The sequence below is a fragment of the Otolemur garnettii genome, unplaced genomic scaffold, assembly GCF_000181295.1.
Source record: "Otolemur garnettii isolate 467f Iridium unplaced genomic scaffold, OtoGar3 scaffold00187, whole genome shotgun sequence".
In the NCBI taxonomy this organism is placed as follows: domain Eukaryota; kingdom Metazoa; phylum Chordata; class Mammalia; order Primates; family Galagidae; genus Otolemur; species Otolemur garnettii.
Genome location: NW_003852582.1, coordinates 1,967,360 through 1,980,020, shown reverse-complemented (window position 1 = coordinate 1,980,020; position 12,661 = coordinate 1,967,360). Strand labels below are relative to the sequence as shown.

Below are 12,661 nucleotides of genomic sequence, written 5' to 3'. Positions count from 1 at the left end.
TGTTGCCAAAAATCAAAAATAACTGTTTCCAGTAGAGACTTTTTACTCTTCCTAATACCATGGAGCGTCACAGAGGAACGATTACACAAATGTTTTTCAGGTTACCTGCACACTAGCTCTCCCTCGCCAGCAGTAGCATCAGTGGAACATGTTTAACCTTATACTGATAATCTGGGCTCATCAATAAAACACCAATTACATGTGTTATCCTATTACTATAAGAGGAAGCAGGAGAAGTGCTCACCCATGGTATAAACGGGCAAGACAATTGTGGTTTGAGAGTCCATAGGTCTATTTAGAGTTTTCCCATCTCTTCTTTTAGTTTTGTGTCTATCTGCAGTTTCTCTCCTCAATCATCCTGCCTCACTCTTGATTCCCACCAGGTCTAAGTTTAGGCTTTTAAAATTTTACATTGCCAAAAATCTTAACTAACATCTGTTAAAGCTGAGTGGTGAGAACATGGGGTCTATTATATTAATTTCTTATGTTTGAAAGAGTTCATTCTAGTCTAAAGTTAGAGCAATATTTTCACAAGTTTGCAAACCCAATAGCCGGTTAGTCTCCCCTACTCAATAGGCAGCTTGTGGAAGGGTGAGGGGCTCCTGTCTGACTGGGGCCTGGGACCTTCGGCGCAGGAAGTTCTCAGCATCTCTCCTGGCTACACAGAGGCTGGGCTGCAGAGCTGTCTCTGCTGCAAAATGCTCTCCCGATAACTGCACAATGTTACATTTGCAGGAGCTGTTTACATGCTTTTAAAAATGCATAAATAATTGAAATGTGGTGAGTTTCAGGAGAAAAGGGCAACTTTAAATCAAACCACATTTCTTAAACAAGAAGTTGTTCTCAACAGTTTTAAAAACTGCCTGCAGAGTGGAATTTAAATATTTCTTGCGTCTTTGGCCCAGCACTTACCAGACACCATTCCTGAGGTTCAGTGAGAAGGAAGAAAAAGGTCTCTTAAACCCACAAGAAGGAGAAATGGTGTAACACAGCTACTTGTGACTGAAACAAGGGTTTGTTGTTAGAGGCTCTAGAAAATGAGGGGAAAACAGGAACATACATATATGTGAAATATATTTTAAATCCTTTAAAAGGAAAAAATATTGGTGGTTGGAATATGCTAGTGTAATAAGCTGAAACACAAAATGGAGGAAGATAGAAATTAGGACTAATTATTCTTTAGACAATGAAGTAGAAAATACAGTAACTTGCATTTTAATTTAACTATCAGAAAACTTCTCAATTCCTACTTGGATCATCAAATTCAGGAATTTGTGAAAATATATATTCCCTAAGATGTAACCTCTGGTTTGACACCAGCTTTCTATCCATATACTATTACAAAACGATCTGTGTACCCAAGTTTGTCTTACAGTAGGTGATGCAAATTTAGGATCCGTCAAAGTGTGTGTGACAGAGGAGTTGTTCTTGGAGAGAGAGAAATGTCCCAATGTACGGAAAACATTCTGACTCTAATACTTCTGAGTTTAAATCTTGGGAGTCACAAGAATGCGAACACATCTATCTTGTTCACTGTCAGATCCCAACATTTAGCATAGCCTGGCACATAGTAGGAATTTAGTGAGTATACGTGAATAAGCAAATCGTAATAAAGCACAGTAATTAATTCAGTATTCTCAACAAATGAGTAAATCCTGTTTTTTTTGAAATCTATTTTTAAAAATAATTTTTTTGTATAGCTGACAAGTAAAAATTGTACACACTTACAGTGTACATGAAGTTTTGAAACATCACTGTGCAATGGTTAAATCAAGTTACTTAACATGTCCATCACCTCACGTACTTATTTTTGTTGTAACAGATCCTCTTTCAAAATGCACAAATCAAAAACTCAATATAGGCTGGGTGTGGAGCCCATGCCTGTAATCCTAGTGCTTTTGGATGCTGAGATGAGAAGACTGTTTTAAGGCCAGGAGTTCGAGACCTGCCTCCACAAGTTTCTTTCTTTTTTTAAAAATTAGCCAGGTGTGGCTGAGTGCCTGTAGTTCATGGTTAAAGTGTCAGCCCTGTGTACTAGGGGTAGCAAGTTCGAACCTGACCAGGCCTGCTTAACACAAAGTTAGCCAGATGTGGTGATGTGGACCTATAGTCCTAGCTACCCAGGAGGCTAAAGCATGAGGGTCATTTGAGCCTAGGAGTTCAAGGATCAAGGGAGCTATGATTACACCACTGCTCTACAGCCTGAGCAATAGAATGAGACTCTGCCTCTAAAAGAAAAAAACAAAACTCCAGACAAACTGTACTGCTGGGCCAAGCATTAGCTAATATAAAATCAAATGGCCCTTTCAAAGAAGTAAAAAGTATTGTGCACTTGGACTCACTTAACAGCTTGGAGTGAATTCGAAAATAAAATAACAGTAAGTTATTGAGTTTGAAGTACACTGGAATTGTAAAACACTTAAAAATTCCACTTAAACACAGTGTTCCCATGACACTTCTCTTCACTCTTCAAATAAAGTAAGTATTATTTTGCCTTCCTTGGGAGAAGGTTCAGAACAGGATTATCAATCTTTATAACTCATTTCCCTGCACACCCGAGAGTTTACCAGATTCTATCCAAAGGACCTCAGGTTTAAATGAAAAAGCAGAGAATCCTCTTTAAATAAAGTTCTTGAAAATATTCCTGCAGCGACTGTCAAAGAGAATCAGAGCTTTGAAATATGTCCAGGCATTCACACCATCTCACAGCATGAATATCACGAAACCAAAAGCCTCTGGACAGTCAAAATGAAGGAAGTGATTTGGGTGATTTGGAAGATTTTTTTTTTAAGCACTAGAAACATCTCTTTGAAGTGACTAAAATCCTCACAAAGGCAATTACTTGGTACCAAATATGTGTATGAAAGGGAAAAGTTCAGTTAATTGGCTAGACATTTACGAATATCCAGAAAGTTTGTGTTAGAAAGATCAGTTATATTTTCTTGCGCCTCATGTCACTATAATGCCAGATTAGAAACAGTCCTGGCTCTGATATCACCCAGTTGTCTGACCCAGGCCAGATGTTTGATCTCTAAAATGAGGAGTTGAACACAAGTTCCGGAGCAGCTTTAACTATTTAGGGATCAATAAAACCTACGTTTTTAAAAGTAAGCCATAGTTTATCTCTAACCAGCTCAAATACATCTTACTCATTTGTTTGACACAATGTCTGGCATGCAGTAAGTGCTTAATAAATGTATGCTAGTTAAATGGACAGGATACTGTGTGAAGGAACTGAATGAACAACAACAAAAAAAGTTAGAAAAGTGCAGCTGAAGGCTATACAGTCATTTCAAAGCCTGTTTGATCTTTTAAGAAAGTTTCTATATGAAGGAAAAAAGTTACAACAAAAATTTCTGGCCTGTCTTTCTTAAAAGATAGGGAAGGATGTTCTACCTTTTTTTTTTCTTTTACTTTTCCTTTTTTATTTTTGAGACAGAGTCTCACTATGTCGTCCTTGGTAGAGAGTGCTGTGGCGTCACAGCTCACAGCAATCTCAGACTCTAAGGTTTAAGTGATTCTTTGCCTCAGCCTCCCACGTAGCTGGGACTACAGGCACCCGCCACAAAGCCTGGCTATTTTGTTGTTGTTGTTGCAGTTGTCATTGTTTACTTGGCCTGGGCTGGGTTCAAACCGGCCAGCCTGAATGTAGGTGGCCTGTGCCCTACCCACTGAGCTATGGGCACCGCCAGAATGTTCTACCTTTTAAGGGAAAATTCAAAAACCTCTCAAAGTCGAGACAGAATGCCACAGCAAAAGTTACCTGTCAACTGGAAGCTATAGACTGGTTTGGTCCACAGATGTTGTTTTATTTGGTCACAGAGTTTTAGAGGTTTGGTTCTGTTTTTGTGGCTGGTTTTAGTTTGAAGCAGTTTTTTAAAAATATGGATTCTCTTGGCAAATGGGAAGGCCTGGCGATCTTGATCTGGCATCCACTGGAGCTAAGAAAAAGTTTCCAGTTTTGTCAGTCTCCTACAGTTCCCACCTCAGCACATATATGCCTATGCCTGGCTGTATGAAGATCTGACTCTTGGTTTATTGCCCTGATAAACAGATAAAGTGGTTTGACAGCAATGTTATTAGGCAACAATGCATATAAGAAAAATTACCCAGTTGGTAAACTATGGCTGGACTGGGAGAAAAAAAAAATCTGTACATAGTTGATGAGAATGTCAATACTTTGGCAACTATTTGCAGTGGAAACTACTCTACTTGTATTCACTTCCTAGGGCTAGCAAAACAAATTCCCAGAAACCTAGTGACTTAAAACAACAAATCTCACACAGTTTTGCAGGTCAGAAAATCAAAATCAAGGTCTTGGCAGAATTGGTTCCTTTGGGAGCCTCTGAAGGACGATCCCTTCCATGACTCTCTCCTGGTTTCTGGTGTCTGCTGGCAATTCTTGGTGTTCTTTGGCTTGTATACACATCACTCCAATCTCTGCCTCTGACTTTACATGGTCTTCCCCTCTGTGTGTCTTTGTGCCTCAAATCTTCTTCTTTCTTATATAAGGATGCCAGTCATTGGACTTATGACCCACCAAATCCAGGATTATCTCATCTCAAGATCTTTAGTTACATCTACAAAGACCCTATTTCCAAATAAGGTCACATTCCCAGATACCAAAAATTAGGACTTGGACATATCTTTTGGGGGGCCATTATCCAACCCACTACATATCCCTATACAGATCATAGGAGCTATGACTAGGAAGGATTATGAGAGATAGTAGTTCCTCTGAGAAATGGGGGATTTAAGCGCTGATCCCACCAGGGTCAATCTCATCTCCTGGTGCCTGAGCTGTCACCTGAGGAGAAGAAAGTTTATTGAAGGCTGTGTGGACTGCTGCTTCAAGGATGCCCCCTGGGGGGCGGGGAGGAAACACCTGACACTGCCCTGCTAGCAAGCTCTGGCTTCAGTCCTATGCCCTTCTGAGTAGACTGGCACCCAGGACAGTCTCCATAGTCTCTCATGTCTGAATGTTTAGTTGGACTCAGGAAGCCAGCCTAGTGGTGCTACACACCCAATCAATCAACTTCACTTCTCTACTTTGTATACCCAATCCTTGTAGGCATGACACTTGGTTTAAAGGATTGGCCAAATGTGTGTTAATTTAGTAAATACTTACTGAATGCCTACTATAGCAGTGAGGAAAACAGACAAACCCCTCCCCTCAGGGAGCCTACATTCTAGTAGGAGAAGACAGGCAATAAATTAAAATTCAGTCAGTGGCCAGAATGTGGATAATACTATATTTTGAATCTGGGGTCTATAAGATTTTCTGATGGAATTGATAAGGAGTATGGAAGGGAAGAATCAAGGATGACTGTAGAATTTTGTCCTGACCATCTAGAAAGATTAAGTTGCTATTTACTGAGATGGTGGAGCCTATGGGAGGAGTGACCTTGCAGGCAGAAGCAAAATCAAGAGCCAGGATTTGGACATGTCTATTTGACATCCAAGCAGAGCGACAGTGAGTAAGCAGATGGGTATTTGGGTCTGGAGTTCAGGGGAGAGACCCTGTATTCCTGAATACAGGAATATGGGAGGGTCAGTGTATAGACAGTATTTAAAGTCAAGAGACTGGATGAGATTAGTGAGGGAATGAGTGTAGACAAAAAGAAGTGATCAGAAGATCACTTGGGCACCTTAACTTTACTCAATCATGGAAAATGAGGAAGAATCAGCAAAGGAGACTGAGAAAGACCAACCAGGGAAGAGAGAAGAGCTGACAGGGTCACGTGTCCTGGAGGCCACCCCATTACCAAGTGAAGAAAGAGAAGCCAAGGGCAGAAAATGTACCAAGGAAGAGTGAGGGGCCATTTGTGTCAAAAGCTGCCTTCTAGTCCAACAGGAAGAGGACTGAGAATTGTCCATCAGAGTTAGGAGCATGGTGGCCACTGGTTACTACCTTAAGAGCAATTTTGGTGTAGCAGGTATTGAGAAATATTTCAAAAGTTCTGTGGTAAGGCCAGCAGAGAATTGGGGAAGTAGCTGGTTGGGGCATCCAGGGTCAAGAGTGATTTTTGTTTTTTTTCTAAATTTAAGATGACAGAGAGTATAGCATGTTGGCAATATTCTAGTAGGGGGAGAAACTTGATGCAGAAGAAGAAAGGAGAATTGATGAAGGCAAGAGGAGGCAGGGACTATACTTATGCAGTAATATTCTAATGAGTTGGTGGCCTTAAAACAAAGCTGCACTTCCAGGGCAATACGATGTCCATTCTTCCCCGAATGCTTCTAAATTAGCTAACAGGAGAACTGTTAGGGGGAAGGGAAGACAAATTTACTTTAGATATGATTATTATTGTCACAAATGAGTAGCTGTAAAGCTGCATTTTTTTTTTTTTTTGAGACAGAGTCTCACTTTGTCACCCTTGGTAGAGTGCTGTGGCGTCATAGCTCACAGCAACTTCAAACTCCTGGGCTCAAGTGGTTCTCTTGTTTCAGCCTCACTACTAACTGGGACAATAGGTGCCTGCCACCATGTCCGGTTATTTTGTTGTTGTCGTTGTTTGTTTAGCAGGCCCTGGCAGGGTTTGAACCCGCTAGCCCTGGAGCATGTGGCTGGTGCCCTCACTACAGAGCTATGGGCACCCAAGCCACTGTATTTTTCTTTTTTCTTGTTTTTTTTTTTTTTTTTTTTTTTTTTTTTTTTTTTGCGAACAATTTCATGATGGTACAGAAGTAATCACTCATTCATACGCCAATTGGTCTATCATGTGCCAGTTCTAGTCATTATCCTAAGTGCTGGGGATATAGCTGTGAGCAAAACAGTCATATCCAGAACATTTACACTAGTCACATTCTTAAAATATCCAGGTTCATTGATTTATAAGAAAAAATATGTTTCAGAAGCCTTTTGTGGATACTTTTTGGACGTACAATTACTTTGAATTATCTGTTTATGCTTCATAAAAACGCTCATTTTCCTCAGATTGACAGGTTTTCTTGTCAGTGGTGTCCCCAAGGCTCGTTTTGCAGTAAATGTTTCTCCATTATTTTTGCCAGGTTTTACCCCAAGAGCCCCTTCAAGTTAATTTAGATCCTGGAATTTAGTCACTTTTAGATACATTAATGGCCTTTTAGGAACTGCTCTTAATTTCTTTTTGTCAGTCTTTTAAAAGTTACTTAAATGTCGTTAAATCCTTTCACAAAATCATCTCGGGATCAGTAAACTATTTAATTTCTCTCCCTTCAGTTTATATGATAAAAAGAGTTCTACATGTGGGAAAGCAAGGACTATAGAATTTCTAAGATTTCTTTTTGCTAAATTCAGCTACCTGAGTTTTCTACTAAAGAACACATTCCACCTTGCTGAACCTTTTAAAAGGTCAACTGCCACTTTGAGAGCCTTAATGTGTTTCAGGCTATTCTGTGGCCTTCTTTTCAAGGTTTGGTTCTCTGATTTCCCAGTAGTATACTTATTTCATGGGAAATGTTCCTTTCAGAGAAGCACAAAGCCTCTTCTAAACGCTTCCTCCATTCATGTCAGAGTTTGTTAGCTAGATTTCCCACTAGTTTAAATTTTTCTTTTAGTTTTAGATTTCCAGCAGTCTGTCATACTTTATTTTAGAATACATCTATACATTTTCCAAAAATCTACTTGGAGTGTGTGGGAGGGGGGTGGAAGGGGAAACGGAGAGGGAGAGAGGGAGAAAGAGACTTATTTTGTAACTTCTCTGTTGGCCTTGCTTCTTCAGCGCTTACTGCTCAAAGGTGTCTCAAAGAAGACTTGAACTCACATAGTCTCAAATACTGTTTACAGATTGTATTTGTAAAGCATTTTATGCTTAGAGTAATACAGTACTTGAAACTTCCCTTCAAATATCTCCAAATATTTGTGTATTACAGAAGGGAACTCCATTACATCATGTTTGTTATTAGAGATCTAAAATCTCATGGCATAAATTTTCCTCCTTGCAGCAATTATACAGTAAAAAAGTCTGCTATAACATAGGGCTAGGCTGTAACGTGTGTTTTCCTTATGGCCCATGGAGTCAAAGTCTTATTTATTCCTTGCACTGGAAGCTTTCCTACTGCTGCTTGGAGTGGGGCGTTTGGGTGGGTGGGCCAAGCTATGGAATAACTGGGGAGAACTCTGTGTGTCTCCTACATATATGAAGACGTTTATGTTCATGCCAGTTAAAGGCATTACGTGATTAAAGTGTTTTGTAAATCTGGGATCCAAACAGTCAACAGAATGGGTAATGTTCACAGCACAAACACTGGGACTACAAATATGGTAACCGCGCCTATAGAAAACAAAGTTTTCATAAAAGCAGCAGATGAAAATTTCCAAAATACACATGTAGACATTTTTGTCCCAAGTAAGCACAAACAGATTAAGAGAAGTACTAAGTGAAGAGAAAATCAGAATCTTTTAGAAAAATTGTGTAATGGTCTATAACATGAATATAGAGTTTCAAAGTATATTTTAGATGACGCTTTTTGATTCTCTAAAGATTGTGCAGAAAACAAGCATATTGCTATAAAAGCAGAGAAATGAACTTTGAAAATAAGGCCGCCGAAAAGACTTAAACAACTTTCATGGGAACGTTACTTAACTCCTCTTGGCCTCGGTTTGCCAAGGCCTGTGAGATAACGCACTTTCTGCATAACACAAGGCGCTCAATAAATGTTAGTCATTGTGACTTTTTCTCCTCTTCGGCAAGTCAGGAAACAAGTAATATTACTTGTGTTTCCCTTACCCTAAATTATGAAAAGATATTCTGAGACTTTGGAAAAGTTTCTTGGTATTAGGAGCCGCTCTAAGGGTTGAACGGAAGAGAAGAAACTGGTCCTTCCACTCGAGCAAACAGAAGGTATTGACGCTCTGGCAGAACTTAAGGGCTGGACCACGAAGACTGCAGCTGGTGACAGGAACTTGAGAATGTTTTTCTCGGCTTACTGGGAAAACAGCTGGGAATTATGCAACGAAATGACTTAGGTGGCCAGCGGTACTCACGCCCAGATGCCGATCTCATACCAGGGAAGCCTTTGAAAGGCTGAGGGTTGGGATTCAATAAAGTTTTCCAGTAAATCCAGGGGTGGGGGCCACACTTAGGAGGAAGGCTCTCGCACAGGTTTAAAATAAACAGAAAGGGGGGGGGAACCCCCTTTCTTTAGGAATGAAGTCAGAGTTGGGGATTTGGGGGAAGTGGGTTGTTTCTTGTTTCTGTATTTTGGGTTAGCGTTCTTTTGAAGGCTTGTTACTGAGCGTTAAAAGGCAGCTTGCTCACAGGGGGTCTCTCTCGACAAACACTTTCTACTCCGCTAGAGCATTTCCTGCGACAAAAACCCAGTCCACCACTTTCTACGGGTCAAGGCCTTGACTTCACTTTTTAGAAAGTGGCTACACCTAAATGGTGCTTGCGCCACTACCGAGAGGTTCCCCCAGCCACACAGCGAAGGAAGAAAACCGTCAGGACACGGAGAGAGGCACCACAGACCGCAGTAAACACTGCCACGACAGAGCCCTGGCCCCGCGCCAGCCTGGTCGCAGAGAAGGCCCGGAGCGGGCTCGCCGCGCCACCCACGGGCGCAGCCACCCGGGGCCGCCGGAGAGAGGCTCCCTCGGAGCCGGGCAGCGCTGGCCCTTTCCCAGCACCTCTCACCCCAATTTCGGGGCTGGAACTCAACAGGAAGCTCTGCACGGGAACTTTCGCCAGGCAGCAGCCACATAACAAATTGGGCTCGAGACTGTCCAATGACTGCTTGGGCAGCGAATCACCCTTTGGAGTCCCGGCAGCTTCCCGGGCTCGACTGAGTTTGACACTCTAGGAGGAGTGACACCCGGAGCAGATGCTTCACTCGCCCTGGCCGCTGGCTGACCAGCCCCCTTCACCCGAGGCTGGAGACGTTGCAAGAAAACACCAAACTCTGGCCTTCCCTTGGTCCCCGCCGCCCTCCCCCACCTAATCCGAAAAGGCCTCGCCCAAGGGGTTCTCGCGCGCCCGGATTGCACAAGCTCTGGGCAGCTTCCCGGGACGAGTGGGCCCACGCATCTGCCGCCCCCCTCGTTGTTGGGGTCTCCAGGCGCCTGAAAGGTGTCCTAGCGGATCGCTACAAGGAGTTAACCAGAAGTCGCCAGCCCCGCTGGGCTCAGCAGCCCTGCGCCCAGCGTCCCCCGCAGCGCGTCTCCACCGCGCAGCTCCAGCCCGCTCCGCTCCGCCCAAGTCGCGGCTCTGGCCGCCCCGCCGCAGCCCAGCTGCCTCCGGCCCTCCGACTTGGCTGTCAGCCCCGTCCCCACCGCGCTGCTCCCGCACTCTGCTCCCCCTCTGCCGGAGCTTCGTGGAGACCCTCGGCCCCCGCCGCCCTCTCCACCGTCCCCCCAGGAGCGCCCAGTACCGATGCCCTGGACGAAGATGAAGCCCGTGACCATGAGCACCGGGTGCCAGTTAAACTGGAGGCTGCTCCCGTCCCAGCCGAGACCCTCCCGGTAGTGGAGGACCCAGATGAGGGAGAAGATCACCGACAGGAAGCCCACGAGCAGCGCCGACACCAGCAGCACCAGGAAGCCCCAGTAGCCTGCCATGGCCATCAGAGTCCCATGCCCCGCACCGCGGCGGCCGTAGGAATTTGACAAGGCGGCAGCGTCTAAGTACTGGCCCCGCGGCGGGACCCGGGCGTCGACTTCTTGAAGCTGTCTCCGCCTGCAGGGAGGGCCTTCTCGGCGCCTAGCCCTGGATATGGGGCCTCCTAGGGGTGGGCAGTCGGCCCCGGTTCTGGAAACGGCCCCACCCCCGGGATCACGCGGCCGCGGAGAGCGCTCCCTGCGCGGTGGCCGCCCCCTGGCCGAGTTCGCAGAAGACTTCTGTCACGGAGCCAGTTGGTTGTTCAGAGAGCTGGGAGGATATTCCAAACCCATCACTTTCTTTGAACTCTTCCCCTAGCTCTTCCCTGTTTGTGGGGAGTCTGAGTAGAGCAGTGGCATGAGCTCTTGGTTAACAGAAGAGAAGGGTCAGTGGGATGGAGTTTTTGTGTGTGCTTTTAATTAATAAAGCCCACTTAGCCCTCGTCCTACAGGTTTGGCTGTCTCTGGAAGTGTCACGGGGGAAACTGTAGGGTGGTGTGGACAGCAGGTGGCTTGGTCTTATCTGGAAATTAAACTCCTTGCAGTTTGCTGAGGAAAGAGGGGAGACTGGTGCCTCCTGGCCCCTGGACTTGCCTATGTAGTGTGATAAAATGGATTTTAAAGCTGCCCACCCACCTTGACCAATTTGAACTAAAGCCCCGCCTCAGTGAGGTGAAGCTTGCAGCTGCCCTATGTCCAACATTATCCTCACCCTTCTCCACCAGACAAACACACTGCTGTCACAGAAAAGGATTCTAGAGTGCATTTGCAGTCGTTGGCTTGTTGCCCTCCTCTGTAGTTCATCAACGAAGACTAGTTTACCGTATTGCCCTGTGGCCATCTTGAAAGACCTTAGAATGTGCAGTTGGTGTATGAGGGTGACTTTCAAAAGGTGAGTTGTAGGCCAAGGAAGTAGGAGTGGGGCAGGATTAAAGGCTAAGGTTAAGAGGTTACGGACTTCACCTGCCTCGTTATTCTTCCATTGGTGAGGAGAGTGAGCAAATGGAAGAGAAGGGCCCCTTTCCCAGTACAAGGCTTTCTTTGACTCCAGCCCCATCCTCCACTCTAATCCCTCACCAAACCTGACTGGTCCTGGATGTCCTTGGCTGTGAACTTTTCTGGAAGCCCGTGCCTCTAAACTTGCCTGATCCCCACCTCCACCAAGAACCATCCCTGAGTCTGCCTATGTCCCTGTTTCCCAGTTATCAAGATAGTACCCCTAATGACCTGTGGCTGTCTCCACTCTCCACACTGCCCCCTAGAAGGCTTTACCTATCCAATTTATCATTTTATTCTTGCTTGGCATATAGTATTATAGTTACTCAATAAACATTTGTTGAGAGAGAGATTAATGGGACTGAGTATGTCAAACAGAGTCCTGGCAGAAAACAGATGGCACATTCTAATTGGGTAAGTAATAAAGAACAAAACTATTTATATGTGACATTGTCAGCAGGATATGGGAAATCACACGGTCATTCAGTGCCCCAGGCCTAAAGGGGAGAGGGTTACTGGAATCCAGAGGGAAAACCATGTAGAGACCCTTGTCTGACAGAGGTCAGGGACCAGGGAGAAGGACTGGGGAGGGGGTGGTAAATATCCCAAACTTATTCTTCTAGCCTTTTGGCTTCTGCCTGGGGTCCACCAGTGGCCAGTCAGAAGCTAATCAGAAGCCAGCATGCAGCCAATGTAATTCATTACAGGTGAGCTTCCCAGGATACACAGCAGAGGGGAAAGGGGTGAGAGGAGAATGGAAAATGATCACTGACCTTCCAGTTTCAGTTTTTCAGTCGTTTTTTGTTCCTGAGTGCCGCAAATATTCCTTGTTTAATTCTATACTGTTTCCCTTCCTTTGCCGCCTTTTGCTAGTAATTCTGTAACAAGAATGTCATTGTATCTCTATTCTTCTCCCTGAAATTAGGTAGTCCTTTTTCGCAGTTAATTTCCTCACAGGCTTTCTCTCAAAACTTTCTCTCTACTCTTGAGTTGATTTGGGTAGGCAGCTGCAGTGAATAAAAATCTCTGGGATTCCTGACTCCTTTGAACAAAACATCTCAGGAAAGTGAAAACATGGGCAGTGGTACA

General features: G+C 44.3%; 1 protein-coding gene across 2 annotated transcripts in view; it reads right to left on the bottom strand.

The window, feature by feature from the left end:
• LOC100959080 (cytochrome b reductase 1) overlaps positions 1–11,015 on the bottom strand; it is a 32,385-nt gene extending 21,370 nt beyond the window's left edge. For both annotated transcript variants that reach the window (XM_003800863.2, XM_012812085.2), the window contains exon 1: positions 10,351–11,015. In XM_003800863.2, the coding sequence (XP_003800911.1) occupies positions 10,351–10,543 (193 nt within the window). In that variant the 5' untranslated portion in view covers positions 10,544–11,015. The remainder of the gene's footprint in view (positions 1–10,350) is intronic.
• Between the last annotated feature and the right edge of the window lie 1,646 nt (positions 11,016–12,661).